We start from the raw sequence: 18,847 nt of genomic DNA on the forward strand, positions 1-18,847 counted from the left end.
ATGCAGATCAGTCTAAGTAGCAGTGGAGAGGATGGTAGTCTCCATGTGACCCGTGTTTAGGTTTAGTGATTTTGCTGTTTCTTCTTCGTTTACAACTCTCACGTCAAATGAAAACTAAATGAATTTCTCTGGCTGAGAGCTAGCAAGTGAATTAAAATAGTCGTATAATTACTAAAGACTGAAATGTTGTTAATTTTAGTTTCCTGATTTTATTTTAATTCCAAATTTTTGGCAGTCAAGCATTAATTGCTTTTCAGAATACTGAAGTTATTTTTGTTGATTTGCTAAAGAAATTTGGCTTTTATTAGTTTTTTTTTCCACAGAGGCAGTCAGTTTACTTGAAACGAAACGTTTTATTCCACAGTACTGGCTAGTGTCAATTGTTTGCTCAATTACAAGTGCCCATTTTTATCCCTTGGCATGTATGGCATTATGCCTTAATAAAAAACCAAACTTTACATACTGGTACTCCAAGAAAATTTGCAGCCCGAAAACCACACTGAAAAGCTTAACATCTAGTTGGGGCCTATTTCTTTGTGAATCTGACCATACAAATGTGCACTTTCTGCCGAATGATGCATTTTAGTCTGGTTTACGAAAATCCTATGCTTTTGGAGTACCCTATGATGATCTGTTTCATTTACGATGTAATGCAAGATCTCTTAATGCTATATAGGTACGAACATGTGGTATTCCTACGTCATCGCAGCTGCGCACGCGCAGTAACACTGTTCTCTGGTGCTCTCTGACAACTGTTCTAACAGGCCGCAGGAAAATACTGCGAATGGTGGTTGAAAAGCGTTACTTTCAAAGTAAATTTCATTTTACGCAAGATGAATTATGTTACAAGTTCATATGTGCTTTGAATTCCTTAAATCACAGAGCATTTGATTCTCATTTGAAGCTTAACACCGTGATGGCCAACCACTTAGCAGAATTTCGTGTCTAGACGTTTATGTATTATTTTAAAATTTACTTGCACATTTTTGTGATGTATATTAAAGTGTAACAAGTGCAAGAAAGACAAATATTATATGTGAAAGCTTTTCTTTTAGCTACACCATGCGTATTAATGTAAACCATTACATCTACATCTACATGGATACTCTGCAAATCAATTTAAGTGCCTGGCAGGGGGTTCATTGAACTTTTCATATATTTATGTGTTCGCACTGCTGAACAGTGGTGTTGGTTGCTATTGGCTGACTACGTCACATGTCGTATGCTCTGAAGATCTGCTATTGTCGGCTGGTGAGATCACTTGACATCTGCTATGACTGGCTTACTAAAGCACATTGCAGTCTCGATTTCAGTGCTTCAGAAACTAACATGCTGTGTTTGGTGGAATTCAAATATACTCTTTCGTAATATGAAAATATGCAGCATGCATGCTGCTGCACATGAAACATCTTTCCAAAATGAGTCTTTTGGGGGGGGGGGGGGGGTGAAGTGTTGTTCTCTGAAGCACCGAAAAGTTCTATGCTGATGTATAAAACCTTAACCATTCAAAGCGATGCCAAGTTTTATGGTTTCAAGAGAAAGTATTCTGTCACCTAACACGGAAAAAGTGTATTTTCATCCAGTAAAAAGTGTATTTTTAACCGGGACATCCGGGAATTTTTTTTTTTTTTTTCCTTTGTCCACGTATACACCCTGGACTGGATTTTCCTATTCTCATGGTCGGCCAGCCACAGTCATGTGCTCTCTTGTTTTTACCTCTTCTACCTGTTTCTTTCTGCTCACTGTGGTTTTCTTCTCCTGTTTTGTCCTTAGTAGTGTTGGTTGTCCTTCTGTCGTTCTTCTGGTTCTTCCTTTCTCCTGTTATTATGCTATACATCTTTCTTTTCTTCTTTCCCTTGTGTAATTATTTAACCGGGAACAAGGGACCGATGACCTCGCATTTTGGTCCCCCCCCCTTTAAACCAACCAACCAAGAAATAGATTTCAGGTTACCTGAGAAGCCAATATGAAACATTCATCTTCAGGACTGAAAAAGTTGAGCATAAATGGACAACGCTCTGTATTAACAGGGCCAATAAAACACAAAGAACAACCTAGAACTCCTGCATCATGGGCCAGGGCAGTGCTGTCACTGCTGGAGTACTAGTTATTCTTTATGTTTTATTGTTCCTGTTAACACATGTTAATAAAATGAATATTGCACTAGATTAATTTTGGACTCCTCTGTGGGATGAGCACCCAAAATTCCCATTGATACACCATTATCTCTGTAACGGGAAACAAAATGATGCTTTCCATCAAGACTGGGTGTTGCATGAAAGACATGACAAGCGGTATTTTTTTGGACTGACTCGAGCCACACATTAAAAAATAAAACTGCAAATATCTACTGAAATACGAAAATGAGCCTCGACTCTTAGGTGAGACATGCTGTATAAGGATGTAGATTTTAGGTTACTGTGGTAGGCATTGTATGGCCAGTGCCTACAGAGTTAGGATGCTGACAACTCGTTCGTTCAACTGAGTTGCAAGTTTCAAGGGATGAATGCATGTTAGTGATTTTAGCAGTTTGCTTATAAGTGCAGGTGCTAAGTGAATGATATGAAGGAAAGTGTGTGAGCTCTGTGAATACTAGTAATAATGCCAGAACAGGAATTTAACTAGGGCGATGTGTGGTTGCTGTTGGTTATACATAAGTAACTCCTTGGGTTCATTATCACTAATGGAGTGAAGCCAGCTGACAGCATAAGAGTGTGTACCAAAATGCATGATCGGTGGTTCTGATTGAGGGCAAACTAAGAGGAATCTGCCTTGATACGTATGTAAAGTTTTACGTGGTTTTGTGGTCAAATAGCATTTAGCATATTTGTAAAGAAATTTTGTATCAGGGATATCTACAGTTGTTGGTTTGTGTTTGAAAAACATAACGGTTGAGTTAATATATACTTTTGTAGTGGAGGTTACATAAGATTGGTTAAATAAGAGGACCTCCACATTATCTCTTACTTGGAATGAGAATGAACATCAAATAAGAGGTGTTAATAGCTGAGGATGTCCTCAATTGAAACAGAAATCTATTTACAAGTTTCTAATAACAAAGATAGGTTATATATTCTCATAATAATGGTGGTATGTAATATGAACTGAAAAAAGAAGTCTAAATAACCCAAGCTAGTGGTGCTGAGCATATAAACAGAAAGAAACACTGGAGATTATACAAATGAGTGAATTAACTAATACGTATTAACCCTGTTACGTGTAATGGATTAGCTGTGAATTTTCTAACAAGATCGGTCCGTGTAATTGTTATGTAGTTTTGTAGATTTTATACCTGATATGATGACATTTGTCTGAGGTGGGGCATCTATATAGTGTAACAAATCACTTTGTTAAAGTGATGTGTTCTATAATGTTTTGAGGATTGATAAATGATGATCATTGACTGCTGAAGAAAATTTATTTAATGTAGTTTGGAAAGTGAGATATCCACGTTAAGCATGGAGTTTCTCTGTAAGTGCATGTCCACTTATGACCCCGCCATTGAGTGCCCGTAAGCACTTCTGCCTGTATGTGCATGTCAATTGAATGGCAATAGAGACAGCTTTGCTACTGGGCAGGGTGACATTGCAGCAACTCGTGTTTGGCCACACTTGCCGTTCTTAACCCTTAGTTTGTGCAGTACCAGTAAATTTTCAAATTTTGGACATGTCAGTATTATCTCAGTTGCTTTTCTGAAAACTTTCATATAGTTTTATATACAGTATGTTATATTTCAGGCTGAAAGTTATGAAAAGGAATTGCTTTCTGAAATATTTTATTTTCGATGATATAATCAAAAAGTACTAGTTCTGAATGTACAGCTAAAATTGCACGCTTAAAATTTCTATTATTAATTACACAATCCTGTACTGTTTACTATGTTTATTTCTGGATGCATTTATGAAATAATAATCGAAATTAATAATATAACAAAAACTAGAAGGAATTCATTTGTTAAGAAAAATTGTAAACCCTTTGGAATATTGTTATTTCTGCAGTGTGTGGAAATCGTGAGCTTGCATCTGATATGATTAGACATATTTTTGTATAATAGGTGCAAACAATGTAATTTTAGCTTTGTTAATGTGAAAAATCAAAATACTGTGTGATATACTGAAATGTGAGAAAATCAGTGGAAAATATATTTACGTAAAAAATTCAGCAATGACAATCTTCCAATTTATTTAGTTCAAACCAATCATGAAGCCCTGATGTTAGATTTTCAGCTTTAATATCAAACCCATAGACAAGATGATCTGGAGCCATCTCAGCATCACAAGCTAAGTAAACTTGGAAGTTTATTGTAATCTACGCTCCTCTCAAATCTTCATAAGACTTTGCTTTTTAATGACTTGGTCTGGGCATTGTTTATTATGGACAATAAAGGGAAGGAAGGAAGGAAGGATGGGGGAGGTTACAAGCTCCAGATTAGAAACTTACCATATGAACATAGGAAAACTGTTTCAAATATTTTGGGTGAAGAGTAGCGAGGTGGTGAGAAAAGAGAGCGACAAGCTAGAAAAGAGAAAACACTGTCATTACTGGCCCTACACATGGAACAGAATGACAGCATACAAATGCGTGAAATGTGATAAACACCCTTGCTTAAAGTCTGCCATGAAAATACGTAAAATATGTGCACAAAACTTGTAATTTTTTTCTTTACTTCCACATTTATTGAAATACCTGAGAAAACACGTCAACTTTACAAACTATTTAATTGGAAATTGTAATATTTAATTTTTTGGATTTTACAAAAGAATAAAGAAGTTTATAAACTATTTCATGAAGAAAAGACACGTAATTTTTGCATTTTGTAATGCAATTTATGATGTAAACACAATATAAATATTAGTATTAATATTTCATCACTTTTAAATTGCTATTTAATTTCGATATTTACTAAAGTGAGGATAAATTGCAAAATTTGGTAATCTCAGTCTCCCAGACAGATGTTAGCATTAGCGCATATTTTTTACATTTGCCAATTAAGGGTTAAGTTTTCTCCATGCAACGGATCAGCGCCTCAGAGTTGTGCTGGCCTCATTAGAAGAAGACCGCCATGTTAATGCATAACAAAAGTCACGAAACAAAAGAAGTTTGCGAGTGGAGTCTGTAATTGTAACTCTGTTCGCTGTGAATGTATTTGAAATATATGTGTCAAGCAGACTGGAAATTGTTTGAAGTTGTTTCCTGATTTAAAAAGTTGTTATAATATATGTGGTTTATGAAAGAAGGAAATTCTCTCATTTAGTAGTGTGCAGAAACTAGTCTGTCATCAAGTTTTCAGCACTCAGAAGCAGCCCAGAAAGGAAAAGTAAATGGTATGAGGCATATATAAAATATAGCCGGATGCTGATTTGGAGGAAGGGAATGAGAGAGAGAGAGAGAGAGAGAGAGAGAGAGAGAGAGAGAGAGAGAGAGATTTTAAAGTCCAGCTGTAGGTAACAAGAAAAGAGCATTTTGACATTAACAGCTAACATATTGCATTACTCAGCAAAAACTGTCACAGATGTAACTAGGAAATATTTCAGGGTTACTAATAGAAAAGTAAGTATTATGGACAAAAGGAAAGGACTGAATTTGGAGTAGAAGCAACAAATTTTAAATTGTAGTTTTGTAAGTGTATTAATAAAGTTTTATTTAATACACATATTGGTGCCATGGATATATGATAGTAAAGTGAATGCCTGAAGGAAGTTTCGATGCTTTTTTCAGTCACAAAGTTCCTGGAGAGACGACTTTGTTCTATTTATTGATTTAACATAGGACCAAAATTTCTAAAGACCTTCTTTCAGATCAGTAGGCAGAACTTCAATTGTGAATTCATTGAGTGTTTCACATATGGCTCAAAAAATTGAAAGGAAAGGAAACCCCGCAATCAGACCCTGAAGCCCATGTGATAGTCGACCAACCGCCATTTGATCCTTAGTCATTCATCATTGGATGAAGTATCAAGGGGCATGGGGGCAGCATACCACACTCTTGGCTGTTGACATTTTGATCTTGGCTCACCCTACACTGATTTGCTTTCATTCAGTTTATGTTTGTTTTGAGACTTTGGCTACATTTAAATCTGCAGTGGAGCTCTCATTGCTTTCGTAACAGCTTTCTAACAAAGCTGTCTTAGTACATTGAATCTTTATCGTTTCTTCCAACTTTGCTCAGCACAAACCTGTCGAAGGAGTATTGTACAATATAAGAGTTCCCACCTTTGCGATTTAGAAGAAATTGCACAGATGGGAACTCTCTCTGCCATATATCCTACATTTTTGTAACCCTCTTGGACTCAATCTTCGGTAGTCACTGTCCTTCACCTAACTATCCCCTTCCCTGTTCCCACTCCAGCACTACACAGTCTTCTGTCCACTAATGTACCCACAGTCTTTTTACTTCTCTGATTTCCCACTCAACTCCCCCCCCCCCCCTTTCCTTCTAACCTCACAAATCCACTAAGGTTTCCTACCCTGTCCCCACCGTGTTCCCATATGCTCTCACAAGCAGCACCGTCTCACACCCCTACCCTGGTACAATTCCCAGTCCCCACCTCAGCCTCCTCCTTACCCTCACCAGAAAGACTGCTTCTCCCATCATCCACTGTTGTTCCCAAGATATATATAATATCAGGAAAGAGGAAAGGAGAGGGAAAGACGAAAGGATGTGGGTTTTAAGGGAGAGGGTAAGGAGTCATTCCAATCCCGGGAGTGGAAAGACTTACCTTAGGGGGAAAAAAGGACAGGTATACACTTGCACCCAAACACATATCCATCCGCACATACACAGACACAAGCAGACATTTGTAAAGGCAAAGTGTGTTTGTTTGTGTGTCTATCGACCTGCCAGCAATTTCGTTTGGTAGTCACATCATCTTTGTTTTTAGAAATATATTTTTCCCACGTGGAATGTTTCCCTCTATATATATATTTGTTGTGCCTGTCTGTGATTCAACATCTCCATTGTATGGTGAGTAGCAGTCTAACCTTTTCATAATATTGTCATTATTCCAGGCTGGATTTTTCATTGTATCATACTTCAAAATTAATTCATTTACTGTGAATTCCTTGACATCTGTTGTATTAGTTTCAATCCATTGTTGTCTCATTGGCAGAAACCCAAGTAATGTTGTGAGGATTGGGTGATGAATGTAGTGGCCTATTGCGTAAGTATGTATACAGTTCGACTTTAGTAGGTTTGGGTCAGCCCTGGGAGCATGCATAGATAACTGAAGTGGTTAAGGCAACTGCTAGTGATAAGTGGGAAATCAGGACTCAAGTCCCAATCTGACAACATTTTCTTATATCGCTATTGGGTTGTAGGTTGTAATCTTACCCTCCCACACATCACCATCATAGTTCTATGTTTCTAAAGTAAGATGTACAAAAGAAAGAACTTTTTACTTATCTTGATTTTCTCTTCTTGTTGTTGGCTCTAATTCTTGTTGTGTCTAGGGGTACATTCTTGCAGCTGAATTTATATAACAAGTCCCTGAAGGCAAAATACCTGATGAAGATTTGCCTGTTGCTATGAATATATTTTTTATTTTATCTCATTCTTCCATGCCACACTGACTTCACAATCTCCATTTTCATAAAAACCGTCAATTACATTGTTGTTGGCAATATTAGCAAAATACATGCATTTCCATCAGAGGCATGCCCACACTACTTACATTCTGCAGTACTCACACTATGCTTAAAAATTTACCAAGCAAAAGAGTTTACTAACATTCTTGATAAAAGAAGAATCTTTACTGAGACATAACATTATTTTGTAATTGAGTCCAGAATTAAATTTAATAATTATTGTTTGATTGTACAATTACTAATATGAATTTCAAGTATGCCAGAAATTTCGTAATTTCAAATATTTTTTTAAAAGAAGAGTAATTTTAATTGTTAGTACATATCCATTGTAACACATTAATTTCTTTTTATGCATTTTAGCCTGAAAGATAATACATTGTATACAAAATCATATGAAATTCATTTAGTTAAACAGCTGAGATGATGTTCACCTATACATGGATCGGTTATTTCTACAGAAAAAGGTAATGTTAGAGGAGGGTGACCCATTATAAGGTCTATATCCAATACAGCTAATGTCAAGGAATTCAGTCAGCGAATTAATTTTGAAGTAGTAGGTGTACTTTTGTGCTGTAACCAGCATAGGAAATAATATCAATCCTTTTTAACAACTATAAGATCAGAAACTGCACACTACCTTTGCTTTATTGGTCTGAAGTAATTATATGGTTATATCAATACTTTTTTGTATTTCATGAAAACGAAGACAATCAAAATGTTTTATTCGCCCAGTTATATATTGGGCATTTACAAATGTCTTCTACTCGGTAACACATGAAAGTTTCTCTTTGCAGTTTAATTAAATAATATTCTGTTTATTTGTCAATTACTGAGGAAGTCCTTTTCTTTGTCAGTCAAAAGTGAAAAACCATCCAGCAATGTTATTCTAGTCAGAGCTAACTTGCTCTATATCATGTTTCTGCTTGATAATGTTATTTAGTAATTTTTATGGTAAATTCTGTTTCTTACATTAAAAAAAATTTCTTTTTTCAGTATACATCGGACTGTGTTCCCATATTATTAGAATTATTCCTCATATCGTTCAACTAATACGTCTAATGTAGACTACGTACTCTGTTAAATAATTATTGTGATTTCATTACAGACATTTAAAAGACAAGCAAAACCTGTTTTTCTTCTTCTTCTACTTTTTTTCAGTTATCAGATTTCATATTTACTTTTGGGTGCAGAGCAAAATAATGTACTTCACACATTTTTTAAAAGGAAACTAGAACATAATATGCTTTTTATTTTGTCTTCAGTGCACACACCTGCTGTCTTTGAGTACCACATGTTTCCCTGAATCAAACTATTCTTGGTGTTTCCTAAAAATAAAAGAAAGCTGGCTGAAACCACCACTTTTGTCCTATTTCTTACACATTGCAGCAGATCTCATTCACTTCAGACACTGACATCTCACTGTTGGCAGGTATCACCAATAAAATGGTTACAAAAAGTGGATATTTGAATCAACCTATTCTTTAAGTCAAAAACAATGTTGTTCTCTACTCCCTGTAGTTCCAAAATATTGACTTGCAAATCAGCTGACACAAACTTTTCCGTGTGGGGCTCAAAACCACTCACTCCGTACAACTTGAACTATCCAGAAAGCAACACTAGCATCCATTTCACCATCAAAATATCACTGAATCTATGTTAATGTAAATTGATAGATAAAAAATCTACTCACCAAGCAGCGGCGGGGGAAAACATACGCAAAAGAATTTAACTTTTACAAGCTTACAGAGCCAGTGGCTCCTTCTTCTGGCAGAAGAGTTGAAGGGGAAGGAAGAGGGGTGAAGGAAAAGGACTGTAGAGGTTTGCAGTAAGGGGTACAATTCAGAAAAGTCACCCAAAACCCCGGGTCAGGGGGAACTTAACGGACAGGATGAGAGGAAAAGATTGATTGTTGGGGACTGCACTGGATGAGATTTGAAAACCTGAGAGCTCAGAATTGAAAGACAGGGTAATATATAGGACAGAGATTACTACTAAAACATCATGCATTAGTTAATAAGAGTGAAAAGCTAGGTGCATTGTATGTAACAGTGGTAGGAGAGGGACAGCGAAAAATAGACAGGTCAGAAAACAAAAGATGTAGAAAACTAAAATAGAGTGAAGAAAGGAGTACTTATATGAACAAATGCTGAGACGGAAGGCATTAATGTAAATTAAGGTCAGGTGGATGGCAAGAACTAAGGACATGTTGTACTGCTAGTTACCACCCAATGGAGTTCTAAGAAACTGGTGTCTGGGGGAAGAATCCAGTGTGGTGAAACAAGCACTGAGGTCATGACTGTCATGTCGTGCAGAACGCACGCAACAGGATATTGTGTGTTGCCTGTATACTCCTTCTGCCTACACACATTCATCCTGACTGATAACTGGGTGGTAGTCATGCCGATGTAAAAGGCCGAACAGTGTTTACATAACAGCTGGTATATGACATGCATCATTTCACAGGTGGCTCTCTCTTTGATAGTATATGTTTTGCCACGTACAGGGCTGGAATAGGTGATGGTAGGAGGGTCCATAGGGCAAGTCTTGCAATGGGGACGGTAACAGGGGTAGGAGCAATAAGGTAGGGAGATGGGTGCAGAAGGAGCATAGGGTCTGACAAGGATATTGCAGAGATTGGGAGGACAACAGAAAGCTATTCTAGGTGTAGTGGGCAAAATCTCGGATCTCATTTCAGGGCATTATTTCAGGAAGTCATGGCCTTGTCGAAGTAACTGATTGATACATTCAAGATCAGGAAAATACTGGGTGACAAGTGGTGTGCTGCGAAGTTGTTTTTTGGAGGGATCAGCAGTACCAGGATTGGATGTGACGGCCCGGGAAATCTGGTGATGATGAATTGCTGTAAAGAGTCTGCATCCAAACGAATACATTTGCCTTGAATGCCAAGGCTATATGGGAGGGAATGTTTGAAATGGAAAGGATGACAACTGTCAAAATGTAAGTACTGTTGTTTGTTAGTAGGTTTAATGTGGACGGAAGTGTCTAGCTGGCCTTCAGTGAGGATGAGATCAACATCAAGGAAAGTGGCTTGGGATTCGAAATTTAACTGAGTAAAAGTATTTAGAGATTCCAGGAATTTTAACAGGGCAGCCTCACCATGAGTCCATATGGCAAAGATGTCATCAGTGTATCTAAACCAAACCAGGGACTGAAGGCTTATGGATCCCAGGAAAGCCCCCTCCAAGTGACCCATGAAAAATTGGCTCAGGAAGAAGCCATCCTAGTTCCCATGGTCGTACCCCTGATCTGTTCATATATATCTGCCCCCTCAAAGGTAAAGTGAATAAATTTTAGCACTCATAATAATCAACTATCACAATACCAAAAATATAACAGCCACTATTCTCAGTAGGCGGGGTGCTGCCTATGGGTAGCTACCGATTCAGGACAGTGATCAGTACAATCACTGATCCAACAGCTTTCCCTTAAACATATCTCCAAACCTGTTAAAGATGTAATATTCTTGATGATCAGCTAATTATGACTGTTTTTACATCAACATGTTATTTCGTTATGCTGATTGAATGTCACTGTGATACCTAATGTTTTGCCCATTCCCCTAGCCTCTGAAACATGTAAGGGAAAAAACCATATTAATTGAAACTGAATCGAGCAAAATGTACCCAATTTACACTAAAGTAAATGCATGCCTGTCACTAATTAGATACCATACTTCATTGAGCAACACACTGAGTCAATGTCAACTGTCCTTAAAGTCATTCATATCCTGACTATAAATTATTAAAAAAAACTGAGTAACAGCTTTATTTGCACTTTTTAACAATGACATTGTATGTAGTTACTGTCTTTTGTCTTGGAAGTGACCAGCTTCAATGCACTGGACACTCATTAGCGTGCAAGGTGGTACTCACAACTGATTCATCAGTTCCAACAGGCTGAGAGCTCCAACTACTCCTATAAACTTCCAAAAGAATGTAATAAAATTTTCGCACACACGGTTCCTCCTCTAATCCTTGCACAACTGTCAGAATGACAGATATCAAAACAAATGATCACAGGTTAGGAATATAAAATCACTGAACAGGAAGAAGACAATTAGATGTGGTAGGATGTGTATATGATTCTACATAGGATATGTGAAAGAACCTGCTCATCTATTAGGAGCAGTATTCCATAGGTCACGCAAAGAACAAAGCCTTCCTAGTGATTGAGAAAATGCACAAGTCATTCTTGCTTTCAAGAATGATCGTTGAACAGGTGTACGAAACTAAAGATCTATAATACTGATGTCAGTATGTCATAGATTTTTGGAACACATGTTATGCTAACATATTATGAAATTTCTGGAAACCAAAGTGTCTTGTTGGTAGAACTCAACATGGATTCTGCAAACAACAGTCATGTGAATCTCACCATGCTCTGTTCATCCACAAGACCACGAAGGCAGTAAATACTCGTGTCCATTTTGATACTATCTTCCTTGATTTACAGAAAGTTCCACCCTACTGCCTAATCAACAAAAAGGGTGTTTACAGAATATAAGTCCAGCTTTGTGATTTAATTGAGAGTTCCTTTCAGAAAGTTCATAACAAGTTGTTCTCAGTGGAGAGAAATCTGTGGCTTAAAAGTGATTTCGGGCATGCCCTTAGGGAGTGTTACAGACAATTACTGTTCACTGTACACATAAATGACCTTTTGGATAATCTCAGAAGTTCTGTGACTTTTTTCCTTGATGATGCTGTTGTATACAGAGAGGTCTAGAAACTTGTAGGGAAATGCCAGAAGACTTCCAGAGGATAGACACTTGCTTCAGGGATTGGCAGTTGAGCCTCAGCACAAATAAATGTAACATGTTGTGCATAAATAGACACGAAGACAAGTTATGGTCCAAATACACAATTGCAGGACAATCATATCCATTAAATATCTGTGTAATTTTTCCCGAGGGCATGCAGCTTTACTGTATGATTAAATGATAATGGCGTCCTCTTGGGTAAAATATTCCGGAGGTAAAATAGTCGCCCATTCGGATCTCCGGGTGGGGACTACTCAAGAGAACGTCGTTATCAGGAGAAAGAAAACTGGCGTTCTACAGATCAGAGCGTGGAATGTCTGATCTCTTAATCGGGCAGGTAGGTTAGAAAATTTAAAAAGGGAAATGGATAGGTTAAAGTTATATATTGTGGGAATTAGTGAAGTTCGGTGGCAGGAGGAACAAGACTTCTGGTCAGGTGACTACAGGGTTATAAACATAAAATCAAATAGGGGTAATGCAGGAGTAGGTTTAATAATGAAGAAAAAAATAGAAGTGCTGGTAAGCTACTACAAACAGCATAATGAACACATTATTGTGGCCAAGATAGACATGAAGCCCACGCCTACTACAGTAGTGCAAGTTTATATGCCAACTAGCTCTGCAGATGACGAAGAAATTGATGAAATGTATGATGAAATAAAAGAAATTATTCAGGTAGTGAAGGGAGACGAAAATTTAATAGTCATGGGTGACTGGAATTCGATAGTAGGAAAATGGAGAGAAGGAAACATAGTAGTTGAATATGGATTGGGGCTAAGAAATGAAAGAGGAAGCCGCCTGGTAGAATTTTGCACAGAGCATAACTTAATCATAGCTAACACTTGGTTTAAGAATCACGAAAGAAAGTTGTATACATGGAAGAACCCTGGAGATACTAGAAGGTTTCAAATAGATTATATAATGGTAAGACAGAGATTTAGGAACCAGGTTTTAAATTGGAAGACATTTCCAGGGGCAGATGTGGACACACTGTTGGTTATGAACTGTAGATTAAAAGTGAAGAAACTGCAAAAAGGTGGCAATTTAAGGAGATTAGACCTGGATAAACTGAAAGAACCAGAGGTTGCACAGAGTTTCAGGGAGAGAATAAGGGAACAATTCACAGGAATAGGGGAAAGAAATACAGTAGAAGAAAAATGGGTAGCTTTGAGGGATGAAATACTGAAGGCAGCTGAGGATCAAGTAGGTAAAAAGACGAGGGCTAGTAGAAATCCTTGAGTAACAGAAGAGATAGTGAGTTTAATTGATGAAAGGAGAAAATACAAAAATGCAGTAAATGAAGCAGGCAAAAAGGAATACAAACATCTCAAAAATGAGATCAACAAGAAGTGCAAAATGGCTAAGCAGGGATGTCTAGAGGACAAATGTATAGATGTAGAGGCTTATCTCACTAGGGGTAAGATAGATACTGCCTACAGGAAAATTAAAGAGACCTTTGGAGAAAAGAGAACCACTTGTATGAATATCAAGAGCTCAGATGGAAACCCAGTTCTAAGCAAAGAAGGGAAAGCAGGAAGGTGGAAGGAGTCTATACAAGGACGATGTACTTGAGGACAATATTATGGAAATGGAAGAGAATGTAGATGAAGATAAAATGGGAGATATGATACTGCGTGAAGAGTTTGACAGAGCACTGAAACACCTGAGTCGAAACAAGGCCCCGGGAGTAGACAACATTCCATTAGAACTACTGACAGCCTTGGGAGAGCCATTCCTGACAAAACTCCACCATCTGGTGAGCAAGATGTATGAGACAGGTGAAATTCCCTCAGACTTCAGGAAGAATAAGGAAAGGCAAATCTACGTTTCTATCATTTGTAGACTTAGAGAAAGCTTTTGACAATGTTGACTGTAATACTCTCTTTCAAATTCTGAAGGTGGCAGGGATGAAATACAGGGAGCAAAAGGCTATTTACAATTTGAACAGAAACCAGATGATAGTTACAAGAGTCAAGGGGCATGAAAGGGAAGCAGCAGTTGGGAAGGGAGTGAGACAGGGTTGTAGCCTCTCCCCAATGCTATTCAATCTGTATATTGAGCAAGCAGTAAAGGAAACAAAAGAAAAGTTCGGAGTAGGTATTAAAATCCATGGAGAAGAAATAAAAACTTATAGGTTCACCAATGACATTGTAATTCTTTCAGAGACAGCAAAGGACTTGGAAGAGCAGTTGAACGGATTGGACAGTGTCTTGAAAAGAGGGTATAAGATGAACATCAACAAAAGCAAAATGAGAATAATGGAATGTAGTTGAATTAAGTCGGGTGATGCTGAGGGAATTAGATTAGGAAATGAGACACTTAAAGTAGTAAAGGAGTTTTGCTATTTAGGGAGCAAAATAACTGATGATGGTCGAAGTAGAGAGGATATAAAATGTAGACTGGGAATGGCAAGGAAAGCGTTTCTGAAGAAGAAAGATTTGTTAACATCGAATATAGATTTAAGTGTCAGAAAATCATTTCTGGAAGTATTTATATGGAGTGTAGCCATGTATGGAAGTGAAACATGGTTGATAAATAGTTTGGACAAGAAGAGAATAGAAGCTTTCGAAATGTGGTGCTTCAGAAGACTGCTGAAGATTAGATGGGTAGATCACGTAACTAATGAGGAGGTATTGAATAGACTTGGGAAGAAGAGGAGTTTATGGCACAACTTGACTAGAAGAAGGGATCAGTTGGTAGGAAATGTTCTGAGGCACCAATGGATCACCAATTTAGTACTGGAAGGCAGCATGGAGGATAAAACTCGTAGAGGGAGACCAAGAGATGAATACAGTAAACAGATTCAGAAGGATGTAGGCTGCAGTAGGTACTGGAAAAGAAGAAGCTTGCACAGGATAGAGTAGCATGGAGAGCTGCATCAAACCAGTCTCAGGACTGAAGACCACAACAACAACATCTGTGTGTAAGCCTGTGGAACGATTGAAAGTATAACAACAGCATAAAAATAATCATAGGGAAAGCAGATGCCAGACTGACAATCATTGGAAGACTCCTCGGACAGCATAGTCAGCCCAGTGAGGAGGTACCTCACAGAACTCTCATTCAATCAGTAATTGAATTATTGCTCATACTAGATAGGATTCATAGAGGAAACAGAAAAGATTCAAAGAAGAGAAGGTAAGTTTGTTACAGGTTCATTTAGTAAGCATGAATGTATCGCAGAGATGTTCATCCAGCTCCAATGGCAGATGCTACAAGAGAGATGCTCGTCAAGGGGTGGTTCACTGTTTAAGTTCTGAGAGCATACTTTCTTAGAAGAGTCACTAGGATAATGCTTCTTTCTACATAGATCTCGCAGAAAGAACATTAAGCTGAAGTTACAGAAATTTGAGCTCACATGGACAGTGGTACACATCCTGTGCCACGCACCATAAGATGGCTTCCAAAGTATGGATGTAGATGTAGTTTTTAGTTTTTCATGTTCACCATTGTGGAACTTTTATTTTTATTTATGTTATTAACTGTCTTGAAAGCCACCTGAAATTTGTATATCACAAAGTTAATGGACAGTGACTTACAATGATGTGCATGATCAGTGTCTGTTCACTTGTACAGTATGTTTAAAATATGCTGTAAAAATTCCTAACTGAAGGACTTGGTGGATTGGACTGTATGCCGGAGGAACAAAAGGAAATATCACCATACAAAAGACTATACCTAATAAATGTATTGTGATGTCTGCATATGCTACTGAATTAAGTTGTTGTGATACCTTTCAGACTGTTAGCCGATTTCTTAATTTACTTTGACACTTGTGCCTTGGACATCTTCATATAATCATGTCTTTGTTATGCAGATAGTAACCTCCTTAAACAATGTTGATCATATGTAGAGAGTATTAATTCACATTAATTCTTGCAGGTAGACTTGGGGACAAGACTATTACCATGTTTCTCAACTGAATCTGGAGTACCATATTCTGATGTCAATTTAGCTACCCATAAGGCACATTCACCCAAATGGAGTCCTGACAGCAGCACATCAGAAGTTACAACTATACAATTAGAATTCAGAGATCTCAGTAGAAGTACAGGTGACACAAGGTTTGAGGTATGGCAAATATCCTTGTTTCTCTGAAAATTCTTTGACTGTTAATAACTTTGTTAGCATTCAGTGCTTGGGAATTATGTTCAACTGTATTTGAAGTGCAAACATTTGCTTGAAGAGTAAAATTAACTCGAGAAAACTGTAATATTACTAGAATACAGAATGGCTGATAAAGCAAAAATATCAAGTTGTCGACAAGGGACACACGAGAGAGTGCTACCTTTGAAATAAATCCTTTCTCGAGCTGGAGCATGCATGTGCATGTGCCCCCCCCCCCTCCCCACACACACACACACACACACACACACACACACACGGGTATGTGCTGGTGCACTGAGTAGTGTAGCCTCAAAAAAGCTAACAAGTATTGCTGTATTGTGTGTCACTGTCAGTGACTCAAACTTGTTGTTTTCGGTGGTGAGTGGTCTCCTTATTATTAAGTATTCACATTCTGCTAGAAATTTCTGTTATAAAAACTACTGATAGATACATTTAAAAGTAAATAAATCCTATTACTTATCTGGTATAGGGTGGAAGTTGAATGCTTGCCGAAGCAAACCCACATCGATGGATGATAGAGGGCATTGCTGTCAAAGAACTGCACTCACCTAGTGAGTGCACCACCATCTTGCCACATGACTACAATGGCCAGTAGTATTCCTTGTGGCTGGCATAAATACCGCCAAACCTCGACTGATCAGTCAGTCACATACTTCATCTGATAACATTCGTTACTATCTCCACAGTACTACTCACTTCTCTTCGATGACTTCACTTTGGTATTGGTTTTCCTCTTTGATCTCAGTTTGGATTGTGGCTTGTACTTGACCTCTTTACAGGTTTGTGTCGAAAGTTCATTGCACTTCGTTGTTACTTAGGCTGCTATTGACATGCTGTTATTGTGCTGGGTCCACCATTCAGTCAGTTCTTTTGCTAGACTCTAGCGTGGGTCTGAGTACCATCACAGATTACACACCACTGCAAATATGAGTAACACAGTTACTAGTATCAGTGGCGTCGATAAACAGCTAAAATTGAACAAGGCTCCAGGGCCCGATGGGGTCCATGTCAGATTCTATATACAATTTGCAACTGAGTTGGCTCCCATATTAATCATTTAACACTATAGGTTCCTTGCACAAAGAACTGTGTTCATTGGTGGGTCGTAAGTCACAACTGTCTACAAGAGGGGTAACAGAAGTGATCCACAAAACTACTGTCTAGTTTCATTGATGTCCATGTATTGAAGAATTCTAGAACATGTTCTGAGCTCAAATGTAATGGCTATCTGAAACAAGAGTGATGTCCTTCATGCCAACCAGCATCAATTCTGTGAAAACATCTGGTGCTTATCTCAGTTGGTATCATGAAAGCTGTGCATCCAGGAAATCGAGTGAATGGAGTACATCTTACCTTTCAAAAAGCTCGCAGCTCAGTGCCACACCAATATTTATTAACAAAAGTACGATCATATTTTTAAAAAATTTATGACAGGATTGAGAATTTCTTTGGTGGGCAGGGTGGAGCATGGAAGAGTCATTGATCGAAGTAGGAGTAACTTCAGGCTTCCCCCAGAGAAGCATTTCAGTAACCTGGTTTTTCCAGTAACCTGGTTTTTCAAGTTTTATATTAATGTCTTGGCTGACAATATTAATGGCAACCTCAGACTTTCCACAGACGGTGCTGTTACATATGATGTACTGTCTGAAAATAACTGCAGAAATAGTCACTGAAATTTGCAAAGATTGCCCACTTGCTTTTAACATACAGAAGTGTAAAATTATGCACTTCTCAAAAAAAAAAAAAAAAAAAAAAATCTGTGACTCCAATATCAGTGATTTACAATTGAAATCATTATTACAAATGTTTGGGTGTAACAATTTGTGGGGTATGAAATGGAATGAGCACTGTGGTGTTCCTCTATGTTGACAATCATGTTGCCTGTGAGCTGTGATTATCTGGTATTACTTAGCTCAACTTTTATTTTTTGTGACAGTGGATACTAAAAAGGCTCAGACTACTATTTCAGATTCTGCAGTAAATGCTGAAAATCGAGAATTTAGCACAACATCCAATCTATCTCAGATCTATATTCTTTAGCTCACAAGGGGAGGCCGCCAGTTGTGAAATTCAGATTCGATTCATACTGCGCATAATAAAAGCTTATGGCCAGAGGTGTAATGTGGCAAAGCACCAAGATGCACTTCTCAGCCGTTGTCGAGAAAATCGACAGTTAAAAGAAACCGTTGTTGTGAAATACTCTCTACGATTAATAGTTTTCTACAGCGTCGTGGCGCAGCGGTAAGCGCTCGGGTTCGTAATCCGAAGGTCGCCGTATCGAATCTCGCACCTTGCAATTTTTTTTATTATTAGTTTCTTGTAATTGAAATATATATATATATATATATATATATATATA

General features: G+C 37.8%; 1 protein-coding gene across 2 annotated transcripts in view; it reads left to right on the plus strand.

Annotated features, from left to right (window-relative positions):
* The window catches only part of LOC126259178 (endoplasmic reticulum mannosyl-oligosaccharide 1,2-alpha-mannosidase), a 112,534-nt gene that overhangs the window by 59,527 nt on the left and 34,160 nt on the right, over positions 1-18,847 (plus strand). For both annotated transcript variants that reach the window (XM_049955748.1, XM_049955747.1), the window contains exon 6: positions 16,243-16,431. In XM_049955748.1, coding sequence (XP_049811705.1) covers positions 16,243-16,431 — 189 coding nt within the window. The remainder of the gene's footprint in view (positions 1-16,242; positions 16,432-18,847) is intronic.

Source organism: Schistocerca nitens, chromosome 5 (genome assembly GCF_023898315.1).
Source record: "Schistocerca nitens isolate TAMUIC-IGC-003100 chromosome 5, iqSchNite1.1, whole genome shotgun sequence".
Classification (NCBI taxonomy): domain Eukaryota; kingdom Metazoa; phylum Arthropoda; class Insecta; order Orthoptera; family Acrididae; genus Schistocerca; species Schistocerca nitens.